This window comes from Seriola dumerili, unplaced genomic scaffold (genome assembly GCF_002260705.1).
Source record: "Seriola dumerili isolate Sdu_G_001 unplaced genomic scaffold, Sdu_1.0 BDQW01000052.1, whole genome shotgun sequence".
Taxonomy (NCBI): Eukaryota; Metazoa; Chordata; class Actinopteri; order Carangiformes; family Carangidae; genus Seriola; species Seriola dumerili.
This window is the reverse complement of record NW_019174307.1, coordinates 6,979,841-6,999,545: the sequence shown is the minus strand read 5'-3', so window position 1 is coordinate 6,999,545 and position 19,705 is coordinate 6,979,841. Positions and strand designations below refer to the sequence as shown.

The 19,705-nt window shown below is 38.5% G+C and overlaps 1 protein-coding gene across 5 annotated transcripts in view; it reads left to right on the top strand.

Moving 5' to 3' along the window:
- LOC111218163 (LIM and senescent cell antigen-like-containing domain protein 1) overlaps positions 1-18,940 on the top strand; it is a 32,717-nt gene extending 13,777 nt beyond the window's left edge. For 3 of the 5 annotated variants that reach the window (XM_022740310.1, XM_022740311.1, XM_022740309.1), the window contains exons 2-11: positions 7,604-7,763; positions 9,421-9,487; positions 9,654-9,774; positions 10,341-10,490; positions 11,692-11,842; positions 13,617-13,709; positions 14,566-14,614; positions 14,874-14,949; positions 15,506-15,691; positions 17,081-17,164. In XM_022740310.1, the coding sequence (XP_022596031.1) occupies positions 7,604-7,763; positions 9,421-9,487; positions 9,654-9,774; positions 10,341-10,490; positions 11,692-11,842; positions 13,617-13,709; positions 14,566-14,614; positions 14,874-14,949; positions 15,506-15,647 (1,009 nt within the window). In that variant the 3' untranslated portion in view covers positions 15,648-15,691; positions 17,081-17,164. Of the gene's footprint in view, positions 1-2,090; positions 2,671-7,603; positions 7,764-9,420; positions 9,488-9,653; positions 9,775-10,340; positions 10,491-11,691; positions 11,843-13,616; positions 13,710-14,565; positions 14,615-14,873; positions 14,950-15,505; positions 15,692-17,080 lie in introns of those variants that run through there. The other 2 variants (XM_022740307.1, XM_022740308.1) reach the window with 2 other exon arrangements.
- The last annotated feature ends 765 nt before the right edge of the window (positions 18,941-19,705 follow it).

Sequence of the window (19,705 nt, the reverse complement as noted above, 5' to 3'; positions counted from 1 at the left end):
CTAATCATTTCAACTCTGTAAATATATGATTGAAATGCTTAATAATGTTTAATTGCGGTGTTAATTGTAAACTAAATCAAACATGAACAATGCACTTTGTTGTGTCAGTATGGACAGCAGAGAGCTGCACAGTTCATGTGCTCTCATTTTAGGGTGGAACTCGGCAACATGGCATTAACTGCAATCAGGAGGAAAGACGTGTTTCCTGTTAGGCACCCACCCTCTGCCCATTGTACCCCAGTCACTCAACACTGGGCCCCAGTGGATGAGACCCCCCCACACAGCACGTGACTTTGATATGGAGACAATGACCTGGAAAGGCTCTGGAAGCTTAAAATGCTGCCTGGCGAAATGTTTGGCTCATTATGTCATTCATGTCAAAACCCAGACTGTCTCTTGTTAGACAACACAGTTGTTTAAACAGCCTTTAAAAATCTTAATTACAACATTCAGAAACAAAACAAAACATCCCCAAATTGGCAAGTTTTGATAAAAACTGAGGATTTAAATAAAAAATGAGAATAAATGACTAAGGATGTTATGCGCAGTTTGGCAGCCCCTCTCAGAGGAGGCAGAGTTGGCCTCTACTATGTATACAAACTCTCTTTCACACACACACACAGACACAAAACAGCAGCTGCCAGTACCTAGTTTGGAGTTAAGGCTCCACTGAATGTCTATTTGTAGAATGATGGAGTAATGTAGAAGACTGTTATACTTAAGGTCTTGGAGATGTGTTTCAGCTGGGACACACACACACACACACACACACACACACACATACACACACACACGCACGCACACACACAGGACTATAACACAATAGTTTTAGTTTTGACACTTGTGTTCATTGTCTGTCCCTTATAGTTTTGCAGGATGAACACAGCGGTTGTTCTCCAATGGAGCCTCAAACTTGTTTGTTTCACTGGAGTGTATTTCCAGATCTGGCTTCATGTTTTGATGGTTTGGGAAGTGGCCGTTAATTTGAGATGCCAGTTGAGTGTGACCACATGAAGAGCTATCATTTACCCAGAGGACACACAGATTCATGGGTTTAGAGGAATGCCAAAGCTTAGCCCAATATTGGATTTCTAACGTCGATGATATTCAAGTCGTTCTGTTGACTCACTTGGAGAAGACTCATCCCATGTTTCCATTATGTCCTGAGTTTGAATCCTGTCAGGGACCTTTACTACCTAAAATAGGAAGTCCATTAATAATCACATGACATTGTTTATCATTCGAGGGGGTTAAAGTGTATTTGGAAACAGTGAACGTGAATGTGAAAGCGTGCATAGATTCCATCTCAGCTAGCCAGTGTATGTTCACTTTGGCATTCAAAGCCAAATGTGGCACTTGTTAGTTTGTCACATACCAAACTCTTATTAGATTTTTGGATGTCCTGCTACGTAAGTAGGTGAACAACACAAGAGGAGCAAAGGAAGGAGATATTATGTTGGTGGGTGATGGTGAAACAAGAGCAGCATGCATGCAGTTGAAATGGTCAGATGCAGGATTCAGGTTTTTCCAACCAGTGTCAGTTACACTATAAATAAAATTCAACAAACAGCATTGGCTTCATATCAGGAGGGTGACACAGATTAGACAATATCTAGCTCCAATTTCAACCCATGTATGTTTATCTAAACATACTGCTACTTGATTTCCTGTTTTATTCTATTTATTCAACAATGTCAAACACATGGTTGTTATTTGTCCTTTTCCTTTTTATATTGGCTTTGCAGTGCAACATTCCCACTTTGCGCAATATTGAGTTGGAGCCACGTTGTTATATCTCCCAGAAAGCTGAGACTTCCAGCTGTTTACCACGCAAATACAGTCATATGCAAATTGATAGCATGGGTAGATATTAGCCAAAGACTGTTTGTGACACAGAACAGTGTGTGTGTGTGTGTGTGTGTGTGTGTGTGGGTGTGTGTGTGTGTGTGTGTGTGTGGGTGTGTGTGTGTGTGTGTGTGTGTGGGTGTGTGTGTGTGTGTGTGTGTGTGCGCGTCATGGCACAGTGACCTCTGTCTGGACAGGCCTCAGGGTGGGCTCTTTAATTTCAGTAACCTTCCCAAGAATAGACAGCGAGTGTGACAGGAGGGCAGACTAAGTGTATGTGTATGTGTGTGAGAAAAAAAAAGAGAAAGAGTTGATGTGGGAATGAGGGAAAGAGGGAGTGTGTCCGTGAGAGAGGGTGTGTGTGAGGAGAGAGAGAGGAGAGTACTCCCAGCGCAGTCTGGTCAGTGGTTCTGTCTCCTTCTTGCTCTGTGGATTACAGCTGCCACTGCTTACTGGATTCCCCTTCTCATTACTGGAAACTACCACTGAACCAGCATAGAGGATTTTTATTGGAGTATTAGAAGTTTTGACAGCAGTTGGTTTAATACAAGTGTTACAAGTGTTAAGTGTTGGATTTTTGCACTTATTTCAAAGTGTTCATTAGAGTGTTCATTAGAGTCTGGAGATGAATGGTCGTTCCTTGCCGCCCTCTATACCTGAGGATAGGGAGGCCCTGGACCATTTTCCTCATGAGGAGATGAACGGTTACCACCAGAGGCTTCAGGGTGGGGATGTGGGAGAGGCTGAAGTCCCGGTATCCAAGTCCCAGAGGAGGAAGAGCGATGTTAAAGTCTATAAGGAGTTTTGTGATTTTTACGCTCGCTTGTAAGTATACAATGTCGTGGACAGGGGTAAGAGCACTGCAGTTAAGTTTTCAACCTAAAAAAAGGTTTACGATTATGACACTTGCCCTTATGAAATCAATTCTGATTACTGGAATTTGCTTCCTAAACAGTTAGTGTCTTTATGATTACTTTATATATGAGATGTTTCACCAGAGAAATCCTACCAGTGTGGTGTGAAAAGATTTTACTCAGCAGCCTGTAAAACCAGCAGTAAAGCCTGCATCATCCTCTTTAAAAGAGCTCTAGTCCAGCCAAAAGGTATGCCTGTTGGTATGCCTGTAGGTGTATAGATATATATGAAAGTGTCAAGTCTAATTCTCTTGGACACTCCTCAACTTTAAGTTGTCATCATCATCATCATCATCATCATCATTATCATCATCATCATCATCCTACTAAAACCCACTTCTCGTTTTAGTCTAACTTTATTTCTGATGGCCTGTCATGGACCAGGACATGAGCTGTAGGTTGTTTCTCTGGCTTGGTGCTGTGATGGTTTTGGATTATTTTCTACATCATTAAATTACAATCGAAGATTAAGAATAATACAGTTAAACAGATGACAGTGCAGGAAAAATGGTATGTTATAGTGGAGGTGTGTGTGTGTGTTAAGGAATTCATAGACTGACACAGTATTAGTCAGTATACTCTAATCTTACTGTGGTGTTAGAGAATGTGAAGAATCCTTATATTCTAACACCTGGATTTACCCAGCCAGTTTGACTTGCTTAAGCTGCCTTAGGTGTCATGTTTGTCCAGGGATCACTCTGTGTGCCACAGGAGGGGCTATTTTTGTGCCAAGGGGGGAGTTGTTATGCAAAGTAGACTATGCCAACTGGTATTCCAAGTATGTGTGCATGAAGGACAGGAAGGCTAAATATACATACTGTATTTCTGACCAATCTGGCCTCATCACAGGCTTTGGGTGAAGGTGTCTGGCTCACGTTCAGTTGGAGCTCGGGAGCAAAAAAAAAACAAATTCGGGGTAAGAGGTCAGAGCTGAGGATGAGCAAGCAGCAGCCATCATTAGAGTGACCAAGATGAGACAGTAAACTGAGGGTCTTGTCAGTCATGGAAACATTAAACCCCCTGTGTTTGGGAAAGTTTGAAAATGTCTGACTTTAGTGACTAGTGGTAATACATAAAAAACCCTGTCCACCACAGACAAATTTGATGTATGACCTGGTCAATTCTGACTATTTGGATATTTATACTTGTGAATTGAGTAAAACACAAAACTTCAACAGAGTTGGTTTCAGTAATTACTTTTGGTACCCACAATGTGAAGACACAGGGCTGGTCAAAATAAGAAGAAAAAAAAAAGAATATGAGAAGGCAATATGAGGTAAGTAAGAACATAAGATTTGTTATCAGCAAATACATTTACTAAGCTTTGAATATTCAGACAGCTGTCAGCAATGTCTGGGTCGCAGTTTTCCATGGCATTGTCACAACAGTTGAAAATAACTTAAACTTGTGTGAATTTTTAAAGATAGCAAGTATATGAAAATGTGGCGAGATTAGAACGTCACTGTTATTGATGGGCCATTTTAAAGCCTATAAATTTAGGGATGCAGAGGTTTATAAACACTGAGAAAAGAATAATGGAGATGCACAAGAGGAGAAGTGAAAACAAGAGGAGACTGGAGGAGGGAGGGTGGAGGGAACATAATGTATTCATAACAGAAGTGATAGTCTGCATCCTTTCCCATTGCTGACAACCAGACTCCATTTATAGTCACAAGCCAGCACGTTTGGCTTAACAGGGTGAAAGGAGAGTCATATGTGGAGAAATCTGCCAACCAGTGTGGGAGATGTTTTTGCCACAAACAAAATATTTTTTTTAAATATGTGGTAGTGTCAAGCGACATCACAGAAAGCCTCCACAACAAGAAATAGGGGTACAGGAGTATGTTTTTCATGAATGTAAGTGAATGTGTATAGTAGCAGGAAAAAAATTGTAAACCCTTTGGAATTACCTCTTTTTCTGCATTAACAGGTCATAAAATGTGATTTATCTTCATCTAAGTCACACAGTGTGCTTAATCTAACACCCAAACAATTACAATCTTGTCTTTATTTATCAACCATTAAACATTCACAGTGATGGTGGAAAAAGTAAGTGAACCTGTGGATTTAATAACTTGATGCAAATCAACAACTCTTGATCATAAATTTCTGAGATCTCATTTTTGCAAAAACTCCAAATGTTAAAGTATATTTTATAAGTCAAAGTGTCTCTAACCCACACCTCCAATCTTGTTTTATTGGTTGGACTCCAACATTACTAACTCCTGACTCCAATTAGCTTTTGTTGATGTCATTAGGTGAGGGGGTCACATACTTTTTCCAAACTTTACTATGAATGTTTGATTGATGTTTCATGGAAGAACAAAAACAATGAATTGTGTGTTATTAGTTAAGATAGATTGTATTTGTTCATTATTGTAACTTTGATTAAGATCTGATCATAATTTAGGACAAATTCATATAAATTTAATTGCAGGTATTTCCAAAGGGTTCACTTACTTCATGCCACTGCAGTGTTCCTTAATTTAAGGTACACATTTGTAGCAATTCAGCCAAAACTTAAGGTAGAGTAACTGAAGTCAGTGAAGTTGCATGCTGTTTTTGGGAGTCTAGATTGTGAAGGGTGACAAATCTCTTTGCCACCACTGCAAGACTGCAAGATTTGAACACAGTTAGCAGCTGGTGGGAAGCTGGTGAGGGATCATGTCACATCTGTCTCGCAATGTTAATGACTCCTTTAGATTAATTGGTCTGCCTGCACTGTTTCCTTCTGTCTACATCCTTTTAAGAAGGAGGCTTACAGCAACAAGGACTGGGAGAATTACCCATGGCACTGGATTATGTTGTTTTAGTCTTAAAACTGCTTATGGGCTGGTCTCTAACTCATGCAGGGTGCTAGATGCAGATAGGAGGGTGGAAATGCCTAAGGGATGTATCACTTCCTCCCACAAATCCTTTGGACAGGGCAGGGCTGTCCGTGTGTGTGATATCAGCACGGACAGGGTATGTAGAACAAAATGTATTTGATAAGTTTGTGAGGAGTGGACCCAGATGGAAGCTGTGCTTATTCCTACATGTTGTTTCAGGGTATGCCAGCTACCCTTGTTTGTAGTGCAGATACTTCAAGATGTGGTAGAACTGAAATGTGCATTGTTAAAATGATGAGGAATTTAGAGTAAAGCCCAAAAAATGAGAGACGATGAGCAGTGTGTCTGGGAGCTTTTGGAATTTTTGTTTATTTCCCAAGTTGATATGAACAGATGGCATCACTCCATAAAAATCTTACATGTTCGTGTGTGTGTGTGTGTTGCCTGGATACACTTTGGTATTCTGACCTTTCAAACAAAGCAGAGGAGCCAGGAGGGCCCCACTCAACATCTCTGTCTGCAGCTTAATCCAATTTGCTTCCACTTTGCCTAAGGTATTAAGCAGTGTTGTTATTGTGGGCATCAGAATTAGGACATTTACTATTGATTAATTAGTTTGTTGCAGTTTTGTACATTGACTGTTTATGCTCAGTTTGGAAAAGTTTTGTTGTTGTCTTTCTGTAGTTTGTTTTCAAGCCCTTTATTTTGACTCATCCTTATTATGATAGGACCATCATTAATTAGTCCAAGGTTCAGCCTAAGCATAAATCTTTAATGGTAGTGTTGGGGCAGTATGATGATATACAGTAGATCAGTGGTTCTCAAACTTTATCACATCAAGGACCCCTAAACTGACACAAATTACCACAGACCCCCATCTGATTTTGAGATGTTTGCTTTTAGATGTTTTATTACAGAAAGTGTTTGAAAACCATGACTAAAATAGTCATACATTCTGTCATTGTATTACTTATAGATGGAATTATAGTGAAAATAAATTATTCCCCTTTTTGCTGGATTAACGTCTTAAAAACTTATAGTTTGAGAATTAATTCAGGCTGGTCAGATAGATACTGGATCAATCGGCCAACTTTAAGCAGTGTTTACATGATAGCATAACTTCCGTTCTCTCAAAATCCCAAACCTTGTCAACATCTATAAAAACTAGGTGTTGTAAATATAAACTAATGTACAATTCAGCAGTTGCATGTCACATTTCTCACCATAGATTTATCCAGTTTGAAGATTAATCTAGGAAAAAAGTGACTCCTAGTATGTGTCCAGATCATTTGCCATGATTTTCTGTTTGAAAATCCGGACCAAAAACCAATCATTAATACTCAGTCAGTGTTGTGTACATCATGTGTATAAATGGCTTCTCTTGTGAGGTGAAAGACAGAGAACATCATTATGTGTTTTGAAGACCAAATGTGATAGCGAGCAGAAAATGAGGATATAGATAAATACCTTTTCATGAGGCATTCCGGCAGGTTTTTGGGTGTGACCACATCTGTGGTCTGGGGTTCTGCTGTGTTGATCAATTAGTCATGTTATATGATAATGCCCCATATCTGTGCGTGTACTCACATCACTTACAGCAACTGCTGTTACAGATCCAATGCCGATGAACATTAACTTCAGCTTGTCTTTCAAAAGACAACATTAAGGTTTCCCACCTCACTGATCCCCACACCCTCATCGGTAGAGCCAAAATAAACCTGGAACTAAGATATTCTGTGTGTGTGTGTGTGCGTGTGTGTGTGTGTGTGTGTGTGTGTGTGTGTGTGTGTGTGTGTGTGTGTGTGTGTGTGTGTGTGTGTGTGTGTGTTTAAGAAGAGACAGAGACAAATAAACCTAAACATGTACATGACTTAACATGTAGAACTGATGCATGGAAAAATCAGATACATTATTTTTTATTAATCTGAAGAGATATAGTAAAATTTGTTTTATATCCATTTTGATTATGTAACTACACTTTGATCCTAATTATGATGCTTTTTTTTTTCTTTTCAGCAACATGGCCAATGCTCTGGCCAATGCCATGTGTGAGCGCTGCAAGAGTGGCTTTGCCCCGGCAGAGAAGATAGTGAACAGTAATGGGGAACTTTACCACGAGCAGTGCTTTGTGTGCGCCCAGTGTTTCCAACAGTTCCCAGAGGGACTCTTCTATGAGGTAACACTTTATCTGCTGATTTTCAACTTTCATAATCCAATGAAAATGTGTGATGCAGCTATTGACAGGTTGAAGCACATCCAGAGGGTAAGGGGTTACAATAAACATGGGATTGCCTTGATCAGTCTTGACATGCCTGGGTAACGGTGCAAGATGCAAATTAAAGTGTGTGTGAACAGATAAATACTTTCAGAGATATGAATACTGCCTCTGAACACAGAAGTTCGTCTAAAAAGATAAATGTAACCATGGTTTCACTTCTTTTTTCATCTTGAAATACATATAGAGTGATTATGAAGGGTTAACAAACTGATGAACTGATGTTACTGGCAATATGATCACTGTTTAGTGCAAGGCTGTTGTTAGTGCACATCTCTTAGACAAAGAATGTAAACACAGTTCTGGGTGAGGTAAATAAAGACGGGTGAGCACAACTTTAAAGCATTATTGAATTATTTGAAGCCCCTTTCCAGTAAGCTGTTTGCTCACAGCCTTGACACAAGGCCCATTGTTTCTGCACCAGGCTCCAGAAGACCTGATGCTATTTATGTAAGTCAGTTTATCAAAAGAAAGTGTCTCTACTGCTCCGATCAATATAAACATCAAAGCAAGGGGTGTGACATTAATTTCTCATTCCCTATTCTACTGCCATAAATAAACAACAGTCAATTGAATAGATTGACGTAGGATCATACTGTTGCTGAGTATGTAGATTTAAAGTAGACAGAAAACCTTTGCTTATCAGAGGTATGCAGAAACCTCCATAGCTGCATTTGCTTTAATGACCATTAGATGATAGCTCTAAAATCTGTATCAAAGGGAAGCGAGAAATCCTTTTCTTTTAGAGTACAAAGTCTGTTTTTTACAACAGGATACAGTCTCAAAGTAAATTTACTTCTTGCCATCTTGTCTGTTTTTGAGCATCACTGGTTTATTAGTTGTTAGATTGTAAGACTTTAAATAGCACTATACAGTGAAATCACCTACATTAGAATGATAATAAAGTCATTTCAGAAACATCTTGTAACAATCTAAAGAGAAGAATCCTAAAATTAAAATGCAGACCAAGGACTATTTACCATGACTTATGGTGAAGTAGAAATTAGAAATTCTACAAAGCAGTTTTCGATGTCCTCAAACATCCATTCTGTTAAGTAATGCTCTTGTGCAACAACTGTGAAGCCATGTTGCACTGATGGCTGTTTGGAATACCAGAGTGTTTATACAGTACAACATACAGCCATGTTTGCACTGACCAGTATCACACGGGGACTTGTGACTTTAAGCAAATGATTTGAATACTGAAACCCACATCTGCATTTTGTGCTGCTCATACGGAAAGAAAGATCAAGTAAAGATCAACCATTCCAATGTAGTCATCCATCTTTCAGATTTTTATTCTTTTTTCACCATGTGCCAGGTGACAGTTCTGTTTTGAGATATACCTTTTCATTTTTATCTGGGTTTTTTTTTTTTTTTTTTTGCCATTCTTTTATCAACACAATTCAGTCTTCTTGAGTAATAATATTAGAAATAGTTTGCATATATAGATTTTTAGGAATACACTGTTTATTAATATGATTTCCTTTTTAATGTGTTAATGTACATTTGTGCAATTTAATTAACTGCTTACAATTTGATTGAATTCTGCTGACAGTTTGAAGGCAGGAAATACTGTGAACATGACTTCCAGATGCTGTTTGCTCCCTGCTGCCACCAGTGTGGTAAGTATTAGAACCGCAGTAAAAGTGAATGAATACCATCTTTACATTTTCTTTACCTGCTCTTACCTATTGTGGATGTAGGCTTGAGTATATGCCCTTTAAATAAATATCTAAGTAGCTGTTCTGTCACTATCAGGTTCTCCATACTCTGTTGTTCTTCTTTCAGGTGAGTTCATCATCGGCCGTGTGATCAAGGCCATGAACAACAGCTGGCATCCGGACTGTTTCTGCTGTGATATCTGCCAGGCCGTGTTAGCCGATGTTGGTTTTGTGAAGAATGCTGGAAGGTCAGTCCCTTTACAACCAGCCACTATAATTTCACTGGTTATATTTGTGCAATCATATCAGTTATTATTGTCTACAAGGTTATTTTGTCTGGTACTTATGTTTCTATGACTACTATGCAATTATACCAAGCTGACTCAAGACTCATCTCTTCTCTTCTTTTTGAACTCGCTCAGTTGTGTTGCTTCAAAAACTATGATGAAGTGTCAGCTGAGGTGAAGGCCAGTATTATGAGAGAAGGAAACTGCAGCTCGCTGTTGTGTACTGTAAACGATGTCAGGGTGACACTCTGAACAAACTGGTCAAGTGTTCTGTGTCAAGAAAAACTCACTGTAGTTTCAGTTAAGTTTCTAATCTTGGTTCTGGTTATATAGGCTGCTGAACCCAAGGTTTTGAAGGATGGATTATATTTAGTGCTGCTGCTGAGTGTGCCGATCTCTGCATCAGTTGTATCACATTGATATATTAGTTGGAATCAGTCCTTAATTGATTCAATTTAGGGAATTGCTAAAGTATCTAATCCGGTATCTCTCTGCTTTTCTGTATTTTTCTCTCTCTCTTTCATCAGGCATCTGTGTCGTCCATGCCACAACAGAGAGAAAGCTCGGGGCCTTGGCAAGTACATCTGCCAGAAGTGTCACGCTATCATTGACGAGCAGCCTCTGCTGTTCAAGAATGACCCCTACCACCCTGATCACTTCAACTGCAACAACTGCGGGTAAACAAACTTGGCCCGCTGTATCAGTCTCACAAATCATTCACAGCAGCAAAACAGTGAGAGTAGAAAGTCCTGAAAGCACTACTTGTTCACATCTGCAGACAGAGAGGTCTTTTAATTCCATGCCAGACTTACACTTAGTTTGTTATGCAGTCACGATTCTGCACTTCTGATGTTTTTGACATTTTGATTCTAGGATCCAGTGGGCTGAATATATTGAGATGAGAGTTCACCTGTGATTATCAAATTTATTATTACAATGTAAATATTTGTTGCAACTCTAATTCCCTGATGAAATAATGTTATCATAAAAACGTAGCAGATGAGATCCAACAAAAATAGGTTGCAAGTGCATAGTCTATACAGACCTACAGACTAATAAATTAGACTTGGGCCGATATTCAATAATATCAAATATTGTGATATTTCCTGCCATGTGCAATTTTGATAATATCGGGAAAAAAAATTGATTTAATTTTTGCAGTTTTGCACAGGCTGATGAGTCCAACCCTCATTTCACTACTTTGTTTACTGTACATTATACCTTGGCATTTGACAAATAAAAGTTTGCACTGCTCTTTATTGACAGCATCATTTATACCTGAAACATAAAATACAATAATATATTTATGGACTATTAAAAAAACAACAATTCCAATATAAAATACAACAATATAATAATATTATAAACCTCCCCCTCATGATATATGATATAATAAAAACTCACCACATGAAGCACTTTCAGTCAGACTCAAAATGATAGGCTTGATAGTGCTCTCTGCTGGACACATGATGTAACTGTTAAAGTTGCTTGTCATGTCCCCATGAAGTGATCTGAATGAGTGTCTCATGTTATCTTATATGAAAAGGGTGTTGTCTTTAATTGCATTACGATTATGACACAACTCCCCACAGAATGATGCGTAACACAGTGTCGGTGTAATTTACTGTATCAGATATATAATTATCTTGTAAGAGCCAGATTTGTTTTTGGTTTATTTCATGTTTTCTTCTTTTTACGTAAATGTAAATTCATCATTAAAATCACCATTGTTTTGAGTTCTTTCAAATGCATAAACAAATGTTTCTTTGTAGTTTTAATCAGTAACTATGAAATGTGTTTTCATGTCCTGCATTTGTATTATTTTGTGTTACCAGAGGCAAAAAACTGATCTAGTTGTATTTCTGTCTGTCTCTGCAGTAAGGAGCTAACTGCTGATGCCAGGGAGCTGAAGGGGGAGCTCTACTGTCTGCCCTGCCATGACAAGATGGGTGTCCCGATCTGCGGGGCCTGTAGGAGACCCATCGAGGGCCGTGTGGTCAATGCCATGGGCAAGCAGTGGCATGTGGAGGTGCGATGTTAAACTATAAACCTTTTGGATATGACTTCAGTTATTTTGAGCATAGTAAACTTTACTTAAATGCATACGTTGGTTTCACACTCACATCCAGGAAAGTGCATTTAGAGACATTTACTTAGTATTTATTGTCAGATTGCTTTCAGATGTAATTACATTTTAAATGATATATTGCCTATATTCTTTTGAAGTAGTTTTTACTGCCTGTTTTCTGTATATATGAACAGTAGAGGTCTAATATAAGCACATTATCTCTGAGGTTCCCAATATTTCCAATAATTCTGAAATGCAATTTGTGTATCTGAAATAGCTATTCATTCTGTATGTCTATGACCAGAGTTTTTTTTCTATCCATTTGTATTTCTATTCATTTCATTCTACTGAGTGCTCTTTAAAATGTGACTCATACCTTTGCCAGCTTTATCTCCACAATTAGGTCCAGTGCTTTAAACTCAAAGCTGTGTGCATCATTCCTCTATTATCTGCAGTCTGTCTCTATATTTATTTTTCTCTCTGGCATCATTCAACCACCTTCTTTATCTTTATCTCATCTTCTCTCACAATTTATGGCCATTTTCCTGTCTTCCCTCATCCACATGTAGCATCATGTGTGCACTGTGTGTGAGCGCCCATTTCAGGGCCACCCGTTTTATGAGCGAGGTGGTCATGCCTATTGTGAGAGACACTTTGACATGGTGAGGGGATTAAGGATTGGCCTGTTGCTGACTGCTGCCGTGTGTCTCATTTCTCCCTGCCTGGCTAGAATCATCTTCATATAAGGGTTACACTAATATATAACTTTTATCAAACAGCTCACTATCTGTCTGTCCATCACAGCATAATGTCTTGACAGCTACGGGCCAGACTGCCTTTTGTCTTGCTAGATCATATATTCAACCCAGTTTCCTCTAATTAGTTACTTTTCAGAATTCTATCTTATCCATATTAATCTGTTTTAAATGTAAATATTAATACGTTGAATATCACAAAAAAAAAACCAGCTGAAATGAGAATAAATAATCATTTTCTTATTTACTGTTCCTTATAAACTTATTTTGTCTGGAATTACAATAGGGGTAAAAGGGTTTAATTAATGAAGTTTTACAAATTCCAGCTTTTCACCATGAAGTTTGAGATGTGTTGATCCTGAAGGTAAAAGTCATGTACTGGTGTAGCAGGGCATAATTTGGGTTTAAATGGGTTGATTAGGGTCTCTGAAGAGTTTTATTGTCCAATTATATCCAGTGATCTGTCAGAGGCTTTTTATACTCTACAAGAATAAGATTCAGTTCAGTTCTTCATTTTGAAAATTTAAAAATGTTGAATATTGCCAAAAAAACTGGCTAGCAACACCCTCCATCACAAATATCACCTTTGATTTGGCTTCAAAAATTGATATTGGTGTAACTCTGCTCTCTGGTCCATGGTGTTCTTTGACACAAATACGTACGGGGTCCTCACTGAGTTAACTGTGGGGACTAAATTGCTCATTATCAAAAAACTGTGTCATACCCTACAATTAAATCCCCCTGTCTGTGTTGAGGACTATTGCACCCTCTAGAGGTTGTTATTCTGTCCAGCTTCTCTACTCTCTATATTCAGTTTGCGAGCAATAACAGGACATCTGGGCTGAACTGATCTGGTTGTGGTCTGACCTGATAATGTCAAAGCCAGACTGTGCTGCTGCCTGTGACATGGTCTGAATGGGATAATGTACTGACAGATGGCTGTGCTAACCATGTGTGCTTGGCCATTGGTTTGTTTGCAGCATTTTGTGTGTGCTAAGTGTGAGAAACCCTTCCTGGGACACCGTCACTACGAGCGCAAGGGCCTGGCCTACTGTGAAACGCACTACAACCAGGTAACACTCAACCGTATTGGGAATATTTATGTTGAATACTCAAAAAGAAGCTGAAACATGTTGCTGTGTTTTGCCTGTCATGAAATCTCTCTCTCTTGGCTCCATTTATAGTATGTCAAGATTAGTAACTGTGCCTTTGACCCAGGCTGCTCAAATATGAAGTGATGATGGAAAGATTGATTATGGAGGGTAGTTATGTGGGAAAGTCTGACCTATCTGAAATTTTTAAGTTGGCTGCAAACAGTTATACATTTGTAGTCTACCTTCCAATCAGAGAAGTCATTTTTAGTCTGTAATATTTCAGTTGAATGCTCTATTTTGGCCAACTTTTCTATTAATCCTCACTTTTACTTGAAACACCAGGTAGATATTTGAATAAAGAATACAAACAATATTTTTGGGTGAGCCACAGATTTTACTTGTGTACATGAGGGACTCTAGGTGAGATATTCAACATGTTGCCAGATGCCAAAAATTTTGAACTAGTCACAGTTGGCACTATTTTTTTCTTTTTTAATAAGTTTTAATAACAATAATAGAAAAAAGATGAAGTTTGGCAGTAAAATGTTTTATATCTGTGAGAGAAATATGAACTGTGCTGGAGCAGAAAGAAAACGACTTCATCATTGTAATGACTCCACCTAGTGTTAGAAAGTTTTATGGGATCAGGTGTTCAACTCATGTACTCATGAAGTTTTAAAATGCTTCTGTAGCCTGTGTTTGTTTGCATGGCATCTGAAAGTGTTATCTTACCCATGATGAGGACTACCACTGCTGCATTGTGTTGCATATTTTCATAACTCATGAGATGTGTCACTGCTCACTCTCTGTGTTTCTCTCCCCTTGCCACGCTCAGCTGTTTGGAGATGTTTGCTACCACTGCAACCGTGTTATTGAAGGAGATGGTGAGGAAACTTGTTTAGATTGAAAATATATGTGAATGTCGCTCATTGCGCAGCCCTGTTGATATTAGTGCTCATTAGAGCACTGTTTACCATGTGCTTCTCTTTCACATGATCATGACTGTAGTTGGATTCATACACTTACATTTATTTGATTTATACATGTTGACAAGGTTCTTTCTTGAAAATTGGATTCAGAACTAGTCATATGATAATAATCTGGGTCAGTGTCTCATGTGACTGTGACTGTATTTTTTTTCAGTGGTGTCTGCTCTTAACAAGGCTTGGTGTGTCAACTGTTTTGCCTGCTCTACCTGCAACACCAAGCTCACCCTCAAGTAAGTAATGCAGAGAGTCTAAGAGACGCACTATAACGTTTATATGTGTGGGATCAATACACACATTTTAGCCTGGATTTTTTTTTAATACTTATTAGGTATTAATTATATTCTCTGAAGACTGTCAGGAATTCTCATGTGAATTGGCCGAGCTTTCTCTGCTGCTTCTAATTTTTGTCATTCACAACTTCTCTGCATTTAAGACTATCTGCTGCTGTTAACTGTCTGTTATTCAAACATGTCCATTCCTGATTTTCTCACCTTTCTCTTTTAACTTTGTGTTTCTGTGGGCTTGTCTCTCCATCTTTCCTCCCTTTTATAATCCCACTTCTTTGTTCCCTTGTATGCTTCTCTTGCACCACTTTTCCTTCCCTTGCCCTCTCTTCAACTTTAATCTCTCTTTTATCTTTTATCTTTCACTTCTCCTCCTTCTATTTCTTACCTTTATTCCTGCCGTCTTGTTGTCTCTCTCCTTCTCCTCTCCAACTGCCCTTCCTCTTCTCTTCCCCTTTCTTTCAAACCTCTCGCCATCTCTTTTTCCTCCCTGCTCTGTCAGGGATAAGTTTGTGGAGGTGGATCTGAAGCCAGTGTGTAAACACTGTTATGAACGCCTGCCAGACGACATGAAACGCCGGCTGGCCAAGCGTGAGCGTGACTCAAAAGAGAAGAAGAAGAAATTGATACCCATGTGTCTGTGATCCTCTCTTTCTCCTTTCTCTTCATTTCCATTGTTCTTCCTTTGGTCAGTTTCCATCTTTCTTCCTTTATGTTTTTATTCTTCTTCTATTTCATGTCATCATATTTCAAACATGCTCCATGCCACTTTCATTCCTCATATCACAGTCAGAATTAATGCCTTTGGCTTTTTAAAGCAGAGATTAAGCAGGTGAATATACACTGACTGGACAGATTTGAGTGAGCTACCACTGAAAATATTTCAGTACATAACCACTTCTCATTCTGAAACACTAGTCAGGATTAAGGCTGGTACTGCTAACCTGTGCTATGCAAACAGGAAAATCAGATCAGTCACATGGTAAAGGGAAGGAAGGCTTTGTTTCTCGGGTCTCCCGGTCTGTCTGGGCATAAAGGGTAAAACCTTAATCACTTCCGGCAGCTTTCTGGCCGCAGCTGTGTAAGTGCCAAGGTCCCACTGGATTTGACACGTGCCCCGGTCCTGCCAGCGATTATCTGCTTTGGGAGGGAATGTCGTCCAGGGGAAGCTTTGGGGAAAGGTTTAGAGAGCTGGCCAGTGTTAGTGGAATTAATAGCATTTAGTACAGAAAACAACCAGAAGGCACTCAGATCTCTAAATGTGTTATTTTAATCACTGAAAATGTTTAGAAAATTTTAATCTGTATGTAGATCTAAAGAATATCAGTACACATAGCAATGTTTGTCTCAGGGAACATGGGCCTGATTGTTTTCATTCAAGAAAGTGCAGGAGTTGTAGTGTAGTTCATCAAAACATATCAAGAATGTTCAAGAATCACTCTGCCACTGTGGTCAGGGATCCTCTGGAATATTGCTAGATGTGCAACTGCATCCAGTTGGCTGAAATCTGTGAGCAGGTTTCAGGTTGGGTGTCTTGGATAAAAAGGTCAATAAAATGTTGGGTTTATTCAGCTAACTTATGAACATACAAAATAGGACCAAAGACATAACCTCCTTGGCCGACGTAAAAACCAAGGTATGGAGCAGGGGCAGTGGTACTTAATTATGGAATGAAAGATGATATTAGTAAAATTTGACCATAAAAGTAATTTAGAAGTAATCTGAAAAAGGAAAATTCTCTGTAACTATAAAACAAACAAAACTAAATGCTTTTCAGTATGATTTTTCAACAAGAAGAAATGCCATTCACAATATTTACTTTAGTACTCAATGACCACAATCTTCTGTTTTTTTGTTTGTTTTCCATGTCAACATTTCAATGTATATGCTGTTGCACGGGTGATTTGTAAGGCTATGAAATATTTGATTGGCAGTGTTCTAGGGTGCAGCTTCAAACCAGCAAGTTTGCCAAACCATTTTTCATGCCATTAGACATAGCATTGACACATACAGTATATATTCGTACTAGGAGTGACAACATCTAATGTCTAAGCTAATGTTTGTCTTTCTTCCACAGGAACAAGTTTGTGGAGTTTGACATGAAGCCAGTATGCAAGAAGTGCTATGAGAAATTCCCTCTGGAGCTGAAGAAGAGACTGAAGAAGCTCTCTGAAACTGTTGCACGGAAGTAAACATACATTCGAGCCGCAGTAGGGAGGGAAAGATGAGACTGTGAGGTGGTCACATTTCCAGAATTGACAATCATATTAGATATAATTAATCTGTTTTATATTGTTGTTATTTTAAATTTAGGTTTGTTATTTCAGTGGAACACTCCACTATTTGTCCTTTCAGTTGCAGCTGCTAAGCACTGAGGATCATTTCAAGAGCCTGAAACTGACTGATTGTTGGTCATTCAATTGGTGGGTTCAACTTTAACCTGTTTTGATCCTTTTGGCTCAAATACTGCACTGTACATTTTTCATATGCTTGCCTTATTTCACTGCGATGGCCTTCATTAATAAAATTAAAAAAAAATATATATATATATATATACAGTATAAACAGAAACATACACAATGATGGTCCTGTATTTAATAATAACATGAGCTTTAAGAGAACATTGAAACATGGGGATAATATAATTACTTACAAGCTGTGTTGACAGTTTGATTAACTGTTTGCCAACTTGTGTCTTGATGCCAAAAAACTGTTTCCTGTTTGACTTATGTTACTGATACTCTTTTATAATAGAGTAAACCCAGACAAAGCGATAAAAAATGCAGGTGTACTGAATGTGTATATAATATCTCTTCCACCAACATGTATTATTTTATGTATTACTAATGTATTTTCTGTAATGTTATGCAAATCAAGTTTGTGTTTTATAAAATTAGATTTTTTTTTCCCCATAAACTGTTGACGTCATACTGTAGCCTCCTTAATACTACAGTGATGGACTCAGCCATCACCTGCAGTATGTTGGGTTGCCTTGCTACATACTATGCATTTTATGTGTGAAACAATCTCTAAAATTGGTATTTACACTGAGTTACCAGTTCATTAGCTTCACTTGTACATTCTAAAATAATCCAGTATAACCTCCCGGGAATAAATCACAAGTTAATAATGATCAGTTTTTGTCTACCCCCATTTACAGTAAATACACAAGGGTGACAGAATAGCTGAAACACCTTTAAAAGTAATGCAGAGTCAACACCTCTGACATGCTGCCAGCAAATACTGAACGCCCTAACGTCACAGTGACAGCTTTTACTGCATGACAAGTGGTTACTGTGTGTGTGTTAAAACATGATGGCTTGTGGCATGTGCAGAGACCGGATGTTGGAGTAATGTTAGATGTTATAACGTGTCTCTGTTTGCTTGTAATCCAGAGAAAGTGATCCTCTTAGGGAGGTGTACTGACTTCCTCAGGGCTCAGACCCTCTTAGGGAAAAAAAAGCAAGTGTTGTGAATGGGAAAGAATAATTTCTGTTTTCACAAAGTTTCACTCGAGTAATATTTTATCACAGAAACCTCATCTAATGCATAGCAGTTTGATAGAAAGACACATTCCACTATTTTATGGAAATACAAAGCCTATGTTACTGTTGTGAATTTCACTGCCTAAGCCACAACATTTCTCATATGTCATGTAGAAGTAAAACTATCCATTGGACTTTGTTGTGAAGCAGAATTTCAGCTCCACTAAAAATAGTCCAGCAGATAGTTGCATTTGATATCTTACTACCTGGATGAATGAGATGACTCTACTGCTCTTATATTGTATTTTATCTTCACAATGCTTGTCAAGAGACAATATTTCTCCATGTAACCACACCAAAGTGCATGCTCTATACTTGAATGGAAAGTTATTTTTCAGTATATCTAAGATAATTCTGTCAATTCATCAGAATAAACTTGTACATCAATGCTACCAGTGTGCAGGTAGTCTTGTTTTTGATTTCCAATTTCTGACATCTTTTAGAGTGTAACATGACATCCCAAGCAGGTGTGGGAGTCACAGGTCGATTGAATAGCTGTTGTGGTAAAACTTTACCCCTAGTTAAGATGCATAGAGCACTGACAACACTGATACAGAGAAAATTATTCCTGTGTAAAACTTCATACATGCTTGTCGTCCTTGTCCTTACAGGGCTAGTATGTTTACACATACTTGGCCAATATGTTGCTAGTGGACTTTCTAGGCACTTTAGATGTTTAGATTCTTATCTATCATGCAGATCACATCTGATTGGTACCAAATTCATTATGCAGCATGACAATGTGCTGAAAAATCAGCCACATTCTGTAGCATCACAATGAGCCCTAAAACACAGCCACAATCATTAAGAACTGTCTTCAGTGAAAGAAAGAAAAATGAGGAGTCTGCAACAGATGGTGTGTCCTCCACAGAGACCTGATCTCAAACATCATGGAGTCAGTTTTGAATCGCACAAAGAGACAGAAGACAGTGAGACAGACTGAATCCACAGAAGAACTGGTATGTTCTCCACTCACAACAACCTACCTGCCAACCATGAAAAACTATTTGCTAGTGTACCGAGGAAAATTGGTGCTGTTTTAAAGGCTAAGGGTACTCACACAAAATAGTGAGTTAATGTTTTTCTTCCTCTTTACTGCACTTTGTGAACTTAACATTATTTTTGAAAGTATCCTCACTCATCCTCAAGTGCATATT